The following is a 19,429-nucleotide window of genomic DNA, read 5'->3' as shown; positions in this document are numbered from 1 at the left end:
CTGCTTAGGCAGGAAACCTATACCATTTCAGACAAGATCATTTTTCAATTTCTTCTTAAAAACTTCCAGTGTTGGAGCATTCACAACTTCTAGAGGCAGGTTGTTCCCCTGGTTAATTGTTCTGTCAGGAAACTTCTTCTTAGTTCTAGGTTGCTTCTCTCCTTGAGAGCAACTTAGTATGAATATGTTATCTCCTATCGTAAACAATCATACTGCCAACATTTATTCCGTCTTAAATTAGCTGCAAGAAAAGTAGGAGGTAACCATATATTTCAGTTATATGTAATGCTTGCAGTATCTTTTAGTTTTACCGCATGCCATTTATAAAATGCAACCACCTAAATTAGCTAGGCGTACCTTACTGCAATAGTTTCCCATCTGTGAATGCTTAAATGAGCGTGCTTCATTGTCTTTGGGGCAATTTCAATTTATGACAAACGGTTTCATTCACTTTTATTTCGCAACTCAAGTCCACAGTTCCGTACGAGCCTTCCTGGAAGGCACTGAGACTTCTAAGTAAACCGCGCAGAAAAAAAAAACAAAAACAAAACACGAAAAGAAACACGCATTCTTTTGGCAAACCGTTTCGACGTGCCATCGGCTGCGGAAGGTACTGACGCGCACCGTCCGACCCACCGCTATCCCGTGAACCCTTCACGCTGGTGAAAGGCGAGCGCAGACGCGCAGCCATTTCACTTTTTCATAAACTCTGGGCCGGGTGGGAGACCCGCAACATCTACCGAAGGGGTTTGAATCCAGGAGGCGCCTCTAAAACTCAAGCTGGCGAGCCGGGCCTAAGGAGCGCGCTTTCCCGCCAAATATAGGGCGGGCCGCGACTGGCTCCGAGGCCGTCTTCTTCTCCAGCCTTTCCCAACCTTAGGAACTTGAAGATGCGTGGACTTCAACTCCCAGAATTCCCCAGCCAGCATAGCTGGCTGGGGAATTCTGGGAGTTGAAGTCCACGCATCTTCAAGTTCCTAAGGTTGGGAAACGCTGTTCTTCTCCGCCCGGGGAGATGGGAGCGGGCGTGACGACTGCGCTCCAAGGGCTGCACGAGGCGCCTCCTCCCTTTAGCGGCGAGGCGGGTGGAGGGCCCCGACCGGGAGCGCGCTTCAGCCGGGGATACGCCTCCTTCCCGGACTCTTCGCTGGGGTTTCACCGCCGGCGATGTTCACCAGGGCGGTGAGCAGACTCAGCAGAAAGCGGCCTCCGTCAGGTAGGGGGAATTGGTGCCATGCCCCGGATAAGTAAGACAGCGTTTCCCAACCTTAGGAACTTGAAGATGCGTGGACTTCAACTCCCAGAATTCCCCAGCCAGCTATGCTGGCTGGGGAATTCTGGGAGTTGAAGTCCACGCATCTTCAAGTTCCTAAGGTTGGGAAACGCTGAAGTAAGATATAGGTGTGGGGATGGATTGGAAATAAAACGCAAACAGCCCAGCCTGAGCCTTGGCCGTTTGCTAAGTTTTCTTTGCAAGCGGAGGGTTGGGGACAAAGCGGTGGGTTTGCCGTTTGCAAACTGGCTTTTCTGTGCCGGAAGGAGGAAGATTAGCACTCAGCGCCTCGCCGGCTACGCTTGGTTGGCTGTTAAAAGTTAGCTCTTCGGGTTCATTATGGCTCTTTTCTAGATATAGATATCGATATAGATAGATATCGGAAAAAGCGGGATGAAAACCTAGCAATCGTGATATACGTGTTACGATTGCTATAGGTTTCCATCCCGTGTTTTTTTTTTTCCCCCGCTCCCTGGAGTCGGAAAACGCAAGGGGGAAGTCTTGCCCTCGAAAGAGGAAAGGCTGAGTGAGGAGGCTCGCTTGCCATTTGGCAGGGTGGGATTTTCAGACAGACCAGTATGAACGAGTCAGAAAAAAAAGGAAGAGAGAAAGAGACAGGCACGCACTTCAGAGCTGAGAGCTCCGTCCCGTCTGGCAAAGAGATCGAAATGATTTCAGGAGCATGCAAGAAATGCAAGAGAAAAACTGAGACTGTACCCTTTTTTTTGTGTGTGTGAATCAAGACAGGTTGGATTGCTCCTGAGGACTTAACGGGCAAATATCCCGTTAATGTTACATTTCTCTGAATAGTCGGTCCGAATCAGAAAGGTAATACCAAATAATACAGCAGAGAGCAGGCGCGCTTCTATTGAGCCAGCTTGTTTACTTTTGTTCAAATCCTGGAGTTCATCTTTTATGGAAATCAGTTTTGCAGTATGAAAATATTTAGAGATGAAGGGATTACTCTAAGAATGATGGAATAATTTTCCATGTCCCGTATACAGAATAGTACTGTCCTACACTGAAAATAATATGTCCATATATCCCCAAGTGAAAAGTTTAAGCCATGCTGAAGATTGGGTCTTCAGCATTCTATTGAACTTTGTAAAAGTTGAATCCATCATTTGGGTTTGAATAGTTTGAAAGAATGAACCTTTACCAATGAATGGATATTGGAAGTTAGATTAAGTATTTGTTGAGTGTCTACTCATTCTGGTTTTCATATCTTTATTTATAAATTACTGTATTTTTCATTCACATGGTGGAAATGATTCAGGCTTTGATTTCAGAGGGATGAAATCTAGGATCCCTGAATGTAATCACTGTACCAAAAAAAAAAAAACACCCCTTGGCAGGGAAGCAGTTACTTGGAAAGTATTTATATACAGGATTAACAGTATACATTCATTAATCTCAGTTTTAAACTAAAGTTTAAGCTAATTAGGTTAAACTTTGTCTGTCATGATTTGGATGAAAGCAACAAGAAATCTCCGGGCCATAGTTTGGACTGCAAATAAAAAAATCTTCCTAACAGAAGACTTCTGTATTGCTGCAAAACATTACCTATGACCCTTTATCATCTCCAGAAATCACTCAGTTTGGAGACTTTACCTTTTGCCTCTGAAAAGTCACTGTTACTGAACTGTCTGTAGTATGCAGGACATTTCTTTGTTTTTTTGTGTGGAGCATATATAAGGGCAAGTGACCTTAATTCCATTCTTTTTCGGATTTCCAGAAAAAATTCAGGATGTGAAGATGGATATTTCTTTTATGATCTTTTCTCTAGTCTCAGTGAGTTATTCTGCAGCCTGACCTTATTTCAAATACGTAATTATTCTTCTTGCGGTTCTCTGAATCTTTTTCCACTTACTAGAATTTTTATGTCCAGATTGGTTTTCCTGCTTTCAAATACCAAACGTAGATACAAAGTATCTTTTTTGGAAATAATTGAGATTACATAACTTACCCATAAATATTTAGGGATCTGACAAATTATATGGTTTGTTTAGTCAAGTTAAATTATAGCAATGCAGTAGTTTATAAGTCACAGTTGGGCTGCTGGAGCTGAAAGGTGCTGAAGATGAATCATAGCGCATCAGTTTTTGATCTGGCTTATTTCTTGTAAAACAAGGGCTTCACACCTGATAAATGTTCCTGTCTAGTATTCACGTACATAACATCTTCTAAGTTTCTGTAAGTTTTAGTTAAAAGCAGAAATCAATGATATGAAAATTTTTGTATTAGTAATTTCAGCAAATCCACTGATTTAAAACATGTTAACATTACAAGCAGCTACAGGTTGTCTTCAGTTTAGTTGCTTAACAACCATTCAAAATTACCACAACCTAGAAGGCTCATAAAGCACTTCTGGTTGAAGTAAAATGTGCTAACCCCCAATGGTTATAAAGGCTCATCTTTATGATGGTTTGCGGTGTTAAAATTGGGTCCATGTGGCTGCCTTTACTTAACAACCAGAATGACTTACGGCCAGAAATGTAATCTCAATTGTGGTCATAAATCAAGGATTGCTGGTACTACTAAAAATTGCATGTGAAACCTAAACCTATGGGAAGTAAAGTTTCTTTGCTTCTTGGGCATGGATTATTTTCATCTTGGATTGTTACTTTCAAGCTTCAGTTTTCAAGCAATAAAAATGTATTTCTACGATTGTAAATTAATGTTACGTATAAGAAATTTGTTGTGGATAAATATGTATCATATGTTGGTGCAGTGTTATCTACTTTTCTGCAAATTGCAGATATAGCTGTGAATAGAGAGTGAAATAACATGCAAGTTATGTTAGCAATGATGTAATAAAGGTTGTAGCTAGTCTGCTTTATAACTTCAATAAAGTTGTTGTTGTTAGTTGCAAAGTTGTGTCTGACCCATTGCAACCCCATGGACAATGTTCCTCCAGGCCTTCCTGTCCTCTACCATCTTCTGGAGTCCATTTAAGCTCATGCCTACTGCATCAATGACTCCATCCAGCCACCTCATTCTCTGTCGTCCGTCCCCTTCTTCTATTGCCCTCAATCTTTCCCAGCATTAGGTTCTTCTCCAATGAGTCCTTCCTTCTCATTAGGTGGCCAAAGTATTTGAATTTAAACTTCAGGATCTGGCCTTCTAAAGAGCAGTCAGGGTTGATCTCCTCTAGGACTGACCGGTTTGAACGCCTTGCAGTCCAAGGGACTCGCAGGAGTCTTCTCCAGCACCACAGTTCAAAGGCCTCAATTCTTTGGCACTCAGCCTTTCTTATGGTCCAGCTTTCACAGCTATACATTGCAACTGGGAAAACCATGGCCTTGACTATATGCACTTTTGTTGGCAGGGTGATGTCTCTGCTTTTTAGTATGCTGTAAAGTAGATGTCCTCTTTAAATAACGGAAGCAAAGGGACAAAGCTATTTATGCTGAGTAGGATCTATATTTCATTTCCACTGAATGCCGTAGGACAAATTCATCTGAATCAGGGATCCAACTACTAATATTTACTTGTTGTCTATTTGATGTTGCAGAGGAAAAAATGAGAGAAGATATGCTAAAACTGCTTCCAGAGATGAGGTTTTTATTGTATAATTATCCTGTCTTAAACATAGGATTTAATAGGAAGTTTAGATGACATTTTCCATTTGGAACTCACCCATGTTTTTGCATTACTTCTTTTATTTCTTACCACAAAGCGGGTGAGGAGGAGGAGGAAAGATAGGCAGAATAACTACAGAGTGCTTTTCAATTAACACAGAAGCAGCCAAAGTGTATCTTAAATATTTAAATAGTTTGCCCAGCTAAAAGCTCTGGGATTCTTACCCAGTGTTCTAGAAGTTTTAAATTCAGTCGCACCTAGAAATAACCATAATTCACTGTACAAGGGGACATCAGGATTGCACTGTTATTGTATTGTATTAACTCTTCGGACTTTATTCTGACTATGAGCTACACAGAATCTAGCTTATTAAAGAAGCAGAAGAAGATAATTTATTAATTTATGATAGAAGTTCTCTCTTTCCTCACCACCAAAATTAGATTAGCACCATCCCTTTTGACATTCTCAAAGGCCCTCAAGATGTGATTGTGTTATTAGGCCTGCGGTTACCAGGATACCAGAGATTTGCTTAGATGGCTCCATTGTTGACGTTGCCATTTTTATCTTTTCTCCTCAAAGGGGTTATACATTTGGATTTTTTAAATATTATTTGCTTCTTAATGCAGATTTTTATATTTTTATATTTGTTGGTTTTATTTTTGTAGCTTTTATCTGATTGTTGTGTGCCACCTAAAGTCACTTTGGGTGAGATGGGCGTTTTTGAGAACACTGAAAGTTTAAGAAGAAACTTTAATTTATAATATGCACATATACTATTGAAAGCAATTTAGTGTTAACAAGAAGTACATTAATTAGTTTGAGCCTTAGTTTTCCAGTTATATTTTTATTGCATAAAGCCACATATATTCTTACTTTTTTTTAAAAAAAACCTGAGTATTATTACTGTCTATAAAGGACAAGAGACTGTATGTAGAGATCCTTGTTTTACTTGTTACTTGAGTTGTACAGTATATGATACATGGAGAAGGATGGCAGATTTGCCATTCTTTATATTGAATTGTGTGCTTGGTCTGTATCATCATCCTACTCTGCATATGAAATCTCACATAAATCTTTATTTGATTAACAAATAAATAGATCAGTGGACTGTTAACTTTAAATAATTCTGTTCTTGTAGCCAATGGATGTTCAACAGCAACTTCTTGATAGAATTTATTAACCTTGTATTTTGGCATGGTTAAACTTTTTCTATACTGTTATATTTAATATTAACAGTCGTTAAAGCCCAAGTAAAAACTAAACATTTGTCATTATAGTAAAAACCAAATTTCTTCAAAATTCAGTATTTTTTCTGTTTTCTTCCAAATAGATATGTTTAAAACATATGGATGTGTATTTGTATAGCTGTTCTGCTATGTAATTCTCTTTTAGGAAATATTCCAACTTGTTTACAAGGCAAATATTTAATATCTAACACTATTGCCTTTTTAAAGCTTCTTGAAAAAGTTCTACCTAGTTTATAAACTTGGAAAAAATGATGTCTTAGTCACATTGAATAAAATCACAAGCATACCCATTTGGATAGGGTTTTGGTATGTTACATAGTATTGCTTTATAGCTTTGCTATGGGTGATATAAAACAGGGAAACATGATTAGTCACAAAAATAAAAGGCATTACCTTGTGTCAAGTAAGATTATATTCATATTATATTTCATTTTTCTACCCTTTGAACTTGAATCCTGAATCTGTAGTTAATTGTGGATTAAATGACATGACAGCGAAATATATTTATGTTTGTTGGTTCTCACCATCTACAAAAGTGCAAATTAATTGAATTGACTCACAGCCTTTTAACACAGAGAGAAAGAAACAGTTCTGCAGCTATAAGTTGAAATACACAGACATACCGTAATTAACTTGCTTTTTCAGAAATAACAGACAATGACAGCAAGCCATGCAGTAGCCATCAGACCCTCAATGGAACCACAATATGGGCTCAGTCATTGGAAAGTTTGCTGGAAGATCCAGAAGGTGTAAAGAAATTTAGGGTTGGTATCTAAACTATTATTTACCACACAACGCTAAAAACAACTCCCAAACAATTAGAGCTCTTTTGTCTTCATTATATGAATCAACAATATGCAGGTTATTTATTTTGAGAGTCTTGAGTGTATTTAGTGGCACTTAGGTTTAAGGAAAGATATGTAAAGTTCAAATTCATAATTGCTGAGGTGATAGATAAGTGTACAAGTTTATGTAAACAGGAGTGTGAAACCATTGGCTGCCATTACTAAGGTTCTATCCTTATTCTAATACTCTTCTCAGGATTGCATGAAAATGACTACAAAAAGTTGAATTGAAGTGGATACCATAAACAACGAAGTATAATACAGCTACTGCTAAGTTTGTAAGCTGCCCTGAGTCTTTGGAGAAGGGCGGGATATAAATGGAATTAAAATAAATAAATAAAATAAAAATAAATAATATAAGCTTTTAGAGCACAGCTACAGAAATATTGGGGGCAACATCAACGTCTGACCTTTGAATGACAATGAGAAAAGTGGAGCAAGATGAGGAGCATGCTGCGACTTCCTTTCTTAAATCTTGTCACCTTACGGGACAGAAGACATACAGATAGTCCTCTACATACAGCCATTCATTTAGTTCAAAGTTGCAACGTCACTGAAAAAAGTGATTTAGCACCGTTTTTCACATGACCACTGCAGCATCCCTGTGGTCATGTTAATCAAAATTCAGATGCTTGGCAACTGTTTCTTACTTATGATGGTTGCAGTGTCCTGGGATCATGGGCTCACCTTTTGCCACTTTCTGACAAGCAAAGTCAACGGGGAAGGCAGTTTCAGTTAACAACTAACTTGCTAACTTAACTTCAGTAATTCACTTTAACACCTGTAGCAAGAAAGGTGGTGAAATGGGGCAAAATTCACTTGACAACTGCCTCGCTTAGCAACAGAACTTTTGGACTCGGTTGTGGTTATTAGTTGAGGACTACCTATACTTTTTAAAAAAAATTGCCCTTGTTTTCTGGAAGGAAAGATTTCTCTTCTGATAGATGATGGCCCCAACTCTGCTCACTTTTAGGACAGATGTTGAGTGGCATTAGAGGCCACTTAAGTGCATTCCCCTTTGGTTGTATTATTAAGTGCTTGGTCACCATTTTTCTATTTTGTATTTATATATTGTGCATATTTTAACGTTTTTACATTTTTGGCTTAATTGTTTTTTGTTCTTACATGCCACCTAGAGTTGTACTTTGGCAGCCTGATAAAAGTGGTTATGAATACTAATAAAGTTTAGATCCACAAAAAAAATAAAGTGTTAATAGGAATACTCTCTTGATTCCATTTTCCAGTAATGCCATTTTAACAACTGCAGTTTGGTAGCAACCTTTGAAGAGGCTCTGAGAATTGTAGCCTGATAATCAGAAAAGCAGCATGTTGCTTCAGACATTTACTTTGTACACAGTTGTTTAAGAGTTTGCAATTGAATTTGCAAGGATATTAGAAAATCCTTTTGTTCTTTATGTGAAGACCCTTAATGAATGTAATAAAGGCTGACTGCAAGTTTATGGTACTTTATTTTAATAGCTCCTTTTCTTCCCTATCAGGACTTTTTAAAGAGAGAATTTAGTGAAGAAAATGTTTTATTCTGGCAAGCTTGTGAACAGTTTAAGAAGATAAAAGATGAAAAACAGGTATTGACTCACAAATCAAGCAGAACCAGCTGAACTTCACTTGATATGAATATATGTAAAAAAAAACTACAGTCTACATCTATTATAGTTACAGCACACAAAATTGATTCAGGTGGGAAGTGATCATTGTTGAGATTATGGTGGTTATCAAGGATTTTTTCTTTTGTCGTTTATTTACAGGATTACATGTTAAAACGGCTTTAAAACTATGATTTTCTAGAATTTTCTAACTATTTTTTCCTTCTCTTTTGGCCAATGCTGTCTGATTTAAGAAGAGGATAGGTAAACTCAATTTTATCTTATATTTCCCTGGGAAATGTTTCATAAAGTGAAATATAAAGTGATTTCATGTTTTTGCCAATTCAGTTTTTGCTATATAACAATTCCTGGCTCAGGAATTCTGGGAGTTGAAGTCCACGAGTCATAAAAGAGCAAAGGTTGCCTACCCCTGGCCTAGATGAATGACGTCTGAATTTCTTGGTACCAGTGAGCAGCGACATGAAAATTTTTTTCTAGAAACTAGCATGTGATGGCTTGCATAACAAGATTTATCATTAAAGAGTAGGAAGATAATATAAAGAACAGCAATCCGGTTGATTGAGCTGTGGATAAAGTGTTGATTTCAGAACTGCACATTCCAAGAAAAAAAATGAATGTTAATCTGATTCCATAATTACACCATGCCACTACATATTCAACTTCTGTTGCCATTATGTTTTGTTAACTCTACAAAGGACAGTTATGAGTCATATAGATTCCAATAGGATACAAAATTTGACTTGCTGCTTCAGTCCTCAGGTTTTTCTTATCATGTAATAATCTTTTTGTTGAAACAAAAGCTATTTGATGAATCAGCCGCAATCCTTTTTAGTCAAGGAATCAGCTGTACAGAACAACGCTTGTTTCAAATGACTTTTCTGAATACAAGGATAGATCACAATAAACATGGAATTTGGCTTACAAGATTCATAAACCCCAGCCATTACAGCCTAAAATTAATGTAGGATATAACAGTGATTACAATGATTTATTGATTATGTTGGCTGATTATACTTAGGTTTATTTACAGAATAGTGTTCTCATCGTAGAATTCAGCGCTCTTTTCTTCACCTTTCCTGTAGATTAATCTTTAGTATTGGAAAGACTATCTGAAACAGGATGTGTGCAGGGCAGGGAGATTTCAGGAGGAAGATCAGGCGTTCTCCTCTTGCTTAAGTGGAATAATATTCAGTTAATGCAAAATGTTTTTAAGGAAGGTCGGCAATGTTGGGGAAATGACATCTGTGCTTAGCGAAGATGTCCTTCTCTTCACAGATGAACGCAAAGGCAAATGAAATTTACAAAAATTTCTTGTCTAATAAAGCTTCTTATCAAGTCAACGTAGAAGGACAATCGCGTTTGGATGAATCAATACTGGGGAAACCTCATCCTCTGATGTTTCAGAAACTTCAAGATCAGGTAAAATTCTGAAACTTCCTTAATTATCTTGTGAAATATGAACAACTAACTCCTGGCAGCAGGACAGGATCATAGTTACAGTAGTTAGAAAGGCTCCAGGAACAATGTTTTTTTGCTGAACAGATTACCTAATATTTAAGAAAAGAAATTGACAAGTGAAAAATGCTTAAGAAAGAGTATATTTATGATTTGGTTTAGTGGTTAAGGCACCAATTTAGAAAGCAAGAGACCATGAGTTCAAGTCCCACCTTAGCCATGAAAGCCACTTGGCTTGGGCCAGTCACACACTTTCAGCCCAACTCACTTCACAGGGTGGTTTTATGGAAAATAGGAAGAGGAAGGTGTGTTGGATATGTTTGCAACCTTGACTTATTTGAAAAAATAGTAAAGACAGGATACAAATGGATCAAATAAATAACTCAAAAATAATTTGAAATTGATGCATGTTTACCGTATTTTTCAGACCATAAGACGCACCTGACCATAAGACGCACCCAGTTTTTAGAGCAGGAAAACAAGAAAAAAAATATTCTGAACCCAATTAGTACCGGTATACTAGGAAGGAAGGAGGGGAGAGAGAGAGAAGGAAGGAAGAAAGGGAGGGAGGAAGGAAGAAAGAGAGAAAGAAAGAAAGAAAGAGAAAGAAAGAAAGAAAGAAGAGAGAGAGAGAAAGAAGGAAGGAAGGAAGAAAGAAAGAAAAAGAAAGAAAGAAAAAGAAAGAAAGAAAGAAAGAAAGAAAGAAAAAGATAGGTACCAGTAGTTTCTTTTCCCTGAATAGGTTTTCTAAGATGCCGAAGCAATTTCAAACAATTAGCAGTATTACTCTTGCAAATGGGAAATCACTTCCAATAAACTTCGCAGAGAAACCTGCAGGGACAACTCCTCACAGCTTTGCTGGGGCAAGTCACCTATGTGGTTTAGTTTAGCAAAAACTATTTCTTTAGCAGCGAGGTAAAAGAAAGAAAATGTGCGCGCGCGAGGAGGGGGGAGGCAGTCAGAAGGCATGGCAGGCACGTCCGTATTTCTTCCCCTGCTGACCAATCACAGGGGCGGGGCAGAGAATTCCACGTCTTCATTCAATCACGTCTCTCCAATGGAGCTGATGGACTGGGTTGACTGAACGGGAGACAAGTGTTTTCACTTACCTTCGGACCATAAGACGCACCTCGTTTTTCCACCCACTTTTTTGGGGGGGAAAGTGCGTCTTATGGTCCGAAAAATACGGTACTTTGTACATCTTTCCTTTATTTCAAAAACTATTTGATGACATAATACACTGAATATCTTTTTTAAAAAAATAATTGCTGGTTAGGCATGGCAAAGGTATATTCTAGATAGATAGGTTGTTAACTGATTAGTCTTACAATCATATTAAAATACAACAAAAATCAGATACAGGTCTAATTCCAGGATAAAATAGATAAAGGAGAATACAGCAATAAAATATACATTTGGTAAATTCGAAGAATCAACATTCAGGTAAAGGCATCACCTTTACAGAATACCCAATGTTCGATATAACGGATTTTTATCTCAGCTGCTACAAACAAGTTTGTTAACTACAAACTTAACAGTTCTGCTCATGATGTATACCTTAGAGCCCAGAAACCAGTGGGTTGTTGATTCAAGTAGGGATGTTAAATATCTAAACCCAAGAAGGGCATGTTCTTGACAGTCAAACAAAACATGAGCAATATCTTCAATGGCTGGAGCAGTGCATATACACAATGAATTTCAATAGTTGCTCTCCTATATGTTAAAACTTTGGTGCTTTTCTGTTTGGAAGAATCTGACAGACATTGCTTTCTATTTATCTGTGCATTTAATATAAATAAGTATAAATTACTGCAGTCCCTATCTATTTTTAGCCACATGATACTTTGTTGAATGCATATTATCACTGTGTACAAATTTATGTTTCCACTGACTCAAAAATATCATTGCACTCCTTCCACACTGTCCCATTTTCTCTTTCTCTAAATCTAGATCTATTCTGCCTCAGATACTTAAGATTTGGGTATTATCCTATCATGTCGTTCCTCAGCCCCCCTCACGCACACTCCATTATGTCTTGTCACCTTCTCTTTGTCAATAACTCTCCAATGCATTCAACATCTTATTGTGGGAAGAGAAAAGGAGTAAGCCTGGATAATTTTACAGGTAACTGTGAGGGTCTTTCTGGTCTAGTAGTTAAGGCACTGGGACGCGGTGGCTCAGTGGGTTAGGACGCTGAGCTTGTCGATCAGAAGGTCGGCAATTTGGCGGGTCGAATCCCGAGTGCCGCGTAACAGAGTGAGCGCCTGTTACTCATCCCAGCTTCAGCCAACCTAGCAGTTCGAAAGCACGTAAAAATGCAAGTAGAAAAATAGGGACCACTACGGTGGGAAGGTAACAGCGTTCCGTGCGCCTTTGGCGTCTAGTCATGCCGGCCACATGACCACGGAGACGTCCTCGGACAAGCGCTGGCTCTTCGGCTTTGAAACGGAGATGAGCACCGGCCCCTAGAGTCGGAAACGACTAGCACGCATGTGCGGGGGAACCTTTACCTTTTACCTTTTAGTTAAGGCACTAGGCTAGAAACCAGGAAACCAAGTTCTAGTCCAGCCTTAACATGAACGTTTTAATTGCTGCCAGCATTTGCCAAAGATTTAATATGAGTTTGCCGAATATACCACAATGGCTACATTCTAAAATAACTCTATTCCATGGCTTATTGAGAAGCCATAATGGCTTCTTAAGAAGCCATAATGGCTTCTTAGTTTGTATACAATTCTTAATATAGGTGCATTCATTCACTACAGTAATCAAAGGGCAAACAAATTATAATAGAAACTAGTTGGTGTCAAAACCAGCCACGTATTAACATTACGTGTTTGCTACATATGCTTGATGTCCTTTTAATTTTTCTAAAGTTCATCATTTATACTGCAAAATGTTAATAGATGACCTTAATAGTTTAGTTTCCTCAGCATATCTCTATTTGGTAGTCAGTGTGTGGTGGATCAGAAATGTAAGGGTTCCTTTAAACTAAATTAAGTTTAGGGACAAGTTTATGTTTTGAAAACCAACATCAAGTTTCTCAACTGGTAATCATTTTTACACACAAAGCACAATGTGTACTAATATAAAATTTGTTATCAAAATGTTTTGAATTCCAAGTTTTTATAAATGTGGTAAAAAAGATAGTAACCTACTTTAAAAAGAAAAAACAACCAAAGCACTTTGTCTCTCTTAAAGGATCTTCTTGGAAAAAAATCTTTTGCAGCTAATTATGTGAGGCCTATTATTGCTGAAGTATAAGCAAAAGTCCTGAGAACATAACATTAGGCAAAACGCTTTGCCAGCTGGTTGAGATTACAGTTGTGTTCTCTTGCTCTGAATGGATCTCGTACTGAAGGAAGACCTCAGCCAACTAACCCCCACCCCCACCTCCCCTTTGTCTCCATCTGCCCCCAAAAGTAACATCTTATCTTAGCTGGTCATCACTTTCTCAAATTGCAGAATTATATCCAAGTTTGTGCAGTATACTGTACAATAGGATGTGCAGATGGCAGTATGGGTCACTTTCTAGTGCTTTTTAAGCCTAGACCAGGGGTAGGCAACCTCGGCTCTTTTATGACTCATGGACTTCAACTCCCAGAATTCCTGAGCCCTGGCTCAGGAATTCTGGGAGTTGAAGTCCATGAGTCATAAAAGAGCCGAGGTTACCTACCCCTGGCCTAGACCAAGCAGCCCACTTACCTGCATGTTTTGTGGAAGAGATGAAGCAACCAAGATATAAGAAAGGAAAGAGCTCCCTGCCCAATCTTTTCTTTCAAAAACCAGGAGAATAGTGAAGATGCCATGGGGTCTGCAAAACTCAGTTGTTCTATTAAAAATTACAGCACTTCTGGCTTTGTAGTATTAAATGCTGCTTTGACAAGGACGTTGTGTACATTTAAAATAACTGAAACTGATTAAAAAAATTCAGATAACAAACTGATGGGCTACTTTTTGTATTTTTCAGTGCATCCAGGCTTGCATAGGATATACCAGAAGTCAGGCCCCATAGGTCTATTGCAGTATGTTCTATTAATTAATATTGTTTATCAAAGAAATATTATTGTGAGGTCCTTGGTGCTCTCTAAGCTTGGTTGTTATCTTGCAGACGTTTCAGTACCGACATTCCAATAGGTTGCATTAATGTTGTCAGTTGCTCATAGGGTAGACACTCCAGGATGCAACAGTGTGCTAAGACTGAGATCTAAGAACAATTAGATGCTAAGCAGAACAAAGTTAGTGGATTTACTGTGAGATCAAATCCACTGATTATGTGCTAATAAAATAAAATGTCCATTTGGCTTATCTTGTCTATAAATAACTTCATTCTATTTAGGAATACATTGTTTTGGCATTTTAGCAGCAGCAATATATGACATAATAGGATAATCATCTTTATGTTGGCTCCTTATTATGGCCAAAGTTTCTTTAAAAATTAATAGCAATATCATAATCAAGTGAGATTATGGCATTATATATAGTACTCAGTATCCTGAAGCATCAGTAGTTTATGTAATGCACATGTAATTAAACTTTAATTTATGGAATAAAAGTAATGGGAAATATGGAAAGGTTGCTGGATGCAATAATGAAGAGAAAAAGCCTGTATATGAAGAAAAATTGATATAAGAGAGTGATTGCTACGGAAATGAGAAGAATATAATGATATGTAGAAAAGAGGTTAGTTGCAAAGTGTACATATAGTCCTCACTTACTGTCCACTATTTCAGTGACCAAAATTAGACTTATGACTGGTCCTTAAACTTGACACTGTTACACCTTCCCCATAGTCTTGTGAATGCCGTTTGCAATTTCCACAGTTAACTTCAGACAAGCAAAGTCAATGGGGAATTCAGCAGAGAGTTGGAAATCATTGACATCACGTTTAATGAGCCATGATGATTTGCTTAGTGACCACAACTGGAAATCACATTGTAAATTGGTGCGGTCACATGACATAATGCTCAACGAGTACTTTACTTAGCAAAAGTGTTGCTGGTTCCTGTTGTGGTTGGTAAGTGAGAACTATCCATGAACTATGAGGATAGTTAGGATAAAAGTGGTAGAAAACAGAATAATTTCCATAATAAATGATTTTAGAAATAAGTTAAATGGAATAAATAAGCAGCCTCCAGTAGAGTGAATGGAATTAAGGCTAAATGCTGGAGGAAGTATTTTAGAAATATGTATGTGGCTGTAAGATGTTACAGAGTAGAACTGACATTAATGCTATAAATATTAATGGAATACCGTGTTTCCCATAAAATAAGATCCACCCAGAAATTAAGCCGTAGCCTGATTTTTAGGGTGCACCTAATATAAGCCCTACCCCAAAAATAAGCCCGTGGGTAGACGTGGCCAGCACAGGAGGCGGTGAGCACGTGGGGGCCAATGGTGTCTGGCAGCAGCTGCAGTCCATGCAGCACAGGTAAATCCGAGCGCTGTGACCACCAGGCCGGCCCCGCCAAGCATAGGCGTTTGCATCATGATCACCTGTCTCCCTCAGCGCATCTGCCTCTGCCTGGTGCTTGTACAGGTAATCAACTCACCTGCACTACCTGGGCTCTGCAACCCCAGAATACGCTGGGCAAAGGGCTGGCGGGCTGCGGCTGCTGCCAGACACTCGGCCCCTGCACACTCACCACCTCTTGTGCATGTGCCAGCAGATGGGGCACCCAGCCAGATTGATACCATGATACCATGTATCCCGAAATATAAGCCCTAATGCATCTTTTGGAGCAAAAAAATATATAAGACTGGTTCTTATTCTCGGGGAAACATAGTATTAATATTCTATTGTATGAGAAAATGATTAAGAAGAAAATAAATGCTATGAGAATGTTGAAAAATACTAAGGCGATAGGTCTACATGTCTTGGAGAAATCATTAAAAAAGAATGGTTTGTTTAGGGATTGGCTATGCATCTTATTCAATATAGGCGAAGACAGATTCCCTTGTGCAGAGGAAAAGCTGATTAGAATGAATGCATGAACAGTCTGACTCTTTGTTAAGTAAGCCTGGAAAGGCATTTGGCAGAAATAGATTGAAGAAATAAAATTCAGCTTTATGTTCAACAAGAGATGTACAAACCAATATTTAGCTTTTCAACAGATCACCGACAAGTGAAAAAAATTACAATATAATTATTGACGTAGAAGGGAAGGCTTTTTGGATGGATTTCTGTGTTAAAAGCAACATATTATGGGAGGAAAGCATGTATGAGAATAAATAGAATAAATAGAAATTTTATTTATTTATTAGTATCCCACCTTTATTATTTTTACAAATAATTCAAGGTGGTGAGCCTACCCAACACTTAAGCAAGAAGGCTGTGCTATCTTACCTGGTTTAAGGAAGTTATGGAGACAGGTATAAGAATAGGGGCTACCACACCTGAACTGCAAAAATCTGGATGATATCTTAATGATATCAAACAATGTAGAAAGCTCACTGGATTTTAAAACAGATCTGGTAATTATAATAGGGACTGTTTGTGGTAACATTGGTAGTGTATTGGTTGGGTATGAATGGCATGTATTTTATGCCAATTTGTAGGCTGAGAATAATTTGCAGTGTATGTTAAGTAGATTGTGTATATGGCAAGAAGGACTATGAATCTATACACTGATGTATTAAAAAACAAAGTAAATATATTTGATAGGGTAAATGGAATTAATGGGTGGGTGGGTGTTTGTTCTGGTGTGTTAAAGTCAGTGTTGACTCCTGGTGACTGCCTGGTTAAGTCCTGCAGGTTTCAGAACTAATTTTCTATTGCTTCCTTCCTAGGACTGATGTAAGGTCATCCAGCTAGCTTTGTACCTAATGCAAGACTAGACCTGGCTCTCGAGTAAATGACTACAAGTTCAATATAAATTAGAATGAATAGGTGAAGCTAAAATGTTTGTTAAACATGGAGAAATGGAAACTGCAATTGCTGGTATGACGGTTGTGGAATGTAGTGTGGTTGAAAGGCACAATTTAACAAATGTTAAAGTGAACGACCAGAATGAAAGGAGTCAATTAAGAGACAATGAATGAGGATTAAATGGCAAAGCACATATGTGACAGAAAAATGAATGAGTTCAGAGGAGAAGGAAGACCAAAAAAGTAATAGGCAGAATTCATGACAACCTTAAAAAAAGAGTTGTAAGAAAATAGAAGAACAAATATGTGTATAAACTGGATGGTTTGCATGGTTCAAAAAGTAGTCTTTCGTGTCGTCTTTTGACGCATCCTTCAACAATCATTTTATTTGCCATGGTTGAAAAGCATAATGTAACTGTCTCGTTCATTTTTAAATTCTACAAATTATGTGAACTTCAACTCCCAGGATTCTGTGTAGAGTTAATGGTGGATAAGTGAATTCTGGGAAATCAATTTCACATATCTGAAGGCAACCACTAATTGGGGAAAGCCTGCTAAGGCAACAGAATATTTTCTTTTTAGCACTTTTTAAACAGATTTATTGTTGACTAATTGGGGAGCTCATTTGCAAAACCTTTTTTCTTCTTGTTGTTTGACGCTTAGTTTCAAATAAATTGTTTTTTTCCCCTTTTCCATACAGATTTTCAACCTCATGAAATATGACAGCTACAACCGCTTCTTGAAATCAGATATATTTCTTAAATTGAAGGAGACTGAAGAACAGGAAGAAAATTCACCTGATCCTCAGACTGCAGCAAAAAGAGCTTCTAGAATTTATAATACATGATTGTATCCACATATTTGGATACACTCCAAATAACAACAATCCATAGATCAATAGATATATTGAGACTACAATCAAAAGCATACCGGTTCTCAGGAATAATCTTTGTGGCTAACACAGATGCATTTAGAGGCTTAAATAGTATAGAATCCTATTAGATAAAACTTACCTTTGGTTGCTTCAAGTGACTTGTTTCTTGCCAGTGCTTGCTTCTAGATACAATGATCAAGGTACTTTTATGACATCCCTTGAAAGACTGAACAATTTGTAGGTCCTTGCAAATTGCTTTTAATTTTTTTTAAAAAATATTTTCTTGTAAATTATTTGGTAGAGGTGGATGATAAATGTAGCATTGAAAAGTAAAGCAAGCTTGAAAGTAGAGATAATAAAAGGTAAAGGTTTCCCCTGTCCAATCATGTCTGACTCTAGGGAGCAGTGCTCATCTCCATTTCTTAGCCAAGGGAGCCAGCATTGTCTAAAGACATTTCCATTCTCATGTGGCCAGCATCACTATATGCCATGGTGTACGAAACGCTGTTACCTTCCCACCGAAGTGGTACCTATTTATCTACTTGCATTTGGATGCTTTTCAGCTGCTAGGTGGCCAGGGCCTGGGGCAAGTTGTGGGAGCTTATCCTGACGCGCAGCGCTCAGGTCTTGAAACTGGGCCATTAGCTTTCCAGCTGACATGCTCAGTGTCTGTAACCGCTCATCCGTTGTGCCCCAGACTTTGAAACCTTCCATAGAGTTTTGTCTAACGGAGACTTTTCGAAAACATCCTCTTTCTTGTTTTAACTGCTATGTGAATTGAATTAATCATGTCATTTTGGGTACCCAATCCACTGAGGGATTAGGATCAAGTTCAAGACACTTTACTGTAGCTGTTTGGCTAAGATTTTTGTCTTTAAAAAGTGCTTCCTGGACCAATTTTATAGTGTGTTTTTCTATTTAAAACTAAGGGATCTATTTCCAACTGCAGCAGAATTATCTTTTAAGAAACACCTACATCTTAAAAAAGAATTCTCAGTACTAAATCAGTATGCACAAATCACAACAATTCACCACTGAGATTATGCTACAGAGGCCATTTTCATATTGGCTGTCTTGAAAATATTTTTTTTGCAGGAATTATCAATATGGAAATACGCCTGGTAGAAGTATGGGGTTAATGGAAATATGTGGGCCGTGTATGAGGTTAAAGAGCAGTTTATGGCAAGAAAGAAATTTCAAACATTTAGAAAGAAATTGTGCTTCATTTTGTTGTGCTGTTTTTAAATCATATTTTAAATATCGATAATGCCAATGACATGGTATATGTTAGTATGTGTGATAGTATTTTGTATTTGATTATGCTTGGGGCATTCCTCCTTCATGCTTGGGAGTGAAGCATAATTTTTAACATTTTGTTAGCTATAGAAAATTAAAGTACAGAAATAATGCTAATATGATTGCAAACCTCAACCAAAAGCCTTGCTCTCTTGTTTTCCAGCTGAGGCAAAGAATCCATTTTTAGTTTATTTTTCTTTTAATATTTCACCAAAAAATAATTTTAATGCTGTTAACAAATTGGGTTGCATGCTTTATTTACAAGTTCTGCATGTGAAATGCAATTCTGATTCAGAAACTCTATTTGCTTTTTTGTCTTTGTATGGACTACTTTATTGTTCAGTTTAACTCTTTAAATAATGGTA

General features: G+C 37.8%; 1 protein-coding gene across 1 annotated transcript; it reads left to right on the top strand.

Annotated features, from left to right (window-relative positions):
• Positions 1-1,132: 1,132 nt before the first annotated feature.
• Positions 1,133-18,512, top strand: RGS10 (regulator of G protein signaling 10). Its single transcript, XM_083363559.1, has 5 exons — positions 1,133-1,216; positions 6,748-6,866; positions 8,447-8,533; positions 9,848-9,991; positions 17,595-18,512. The coding sequence occupies exons 1-5, from the start codon at positions 1,168-1,170 to the stop codon at positions 17,739-17,741; spliced, it is 546 nt and encodes a 181-aa protein (XP_083219685.1). The 5' UTR covers positions 1,133-1,167; the 3' UTR covers positions 17,742-18,512.
• Positions 18,513-19,429: the final 917 nt, after the last annotated feature.

Source organism: Vipera ursinii (genome assembly GCF_947247035.1).
Source record: "Vipera ursinii genome assembly, chromosome: 5".
NCBI lineage: Eukaryota > Metazoa > Chordata > Lepidosauria > Squamata > Viperidae > Vipera > Vipera ursinii.
The sequence above is the reverse complement of the archived record's forward strand: the minus strand, read 5'-3'. Positions and strand labels throughout refer to the sequence as shown.

Excerpts from the sequence above, each read along its gene's own strand:
- RGS10 (XM_083363559.1), top strand. The coding sequence starts at position 1,168 with ATGTTCACCAGGGCGGTGAGCAGACTCAGCAGAAAGCGGCCTCCGTCA. Across the intron at positions 1,217-6,747 it reads CAGAAAGCGGCCTCCGTCAG|AAATAACAGACAATGACAGC; the intron begins GTAGGGGGAATT and ends TTGCTTTTTCAG. Across the intron at positions 9,992-17,594 it reads TTCAGAAACTTCAAGATCAG|ATTTTCAACCTCATGAAATA; the intron begins GTAAAATTCTGA and ends TTTTCCATACAG.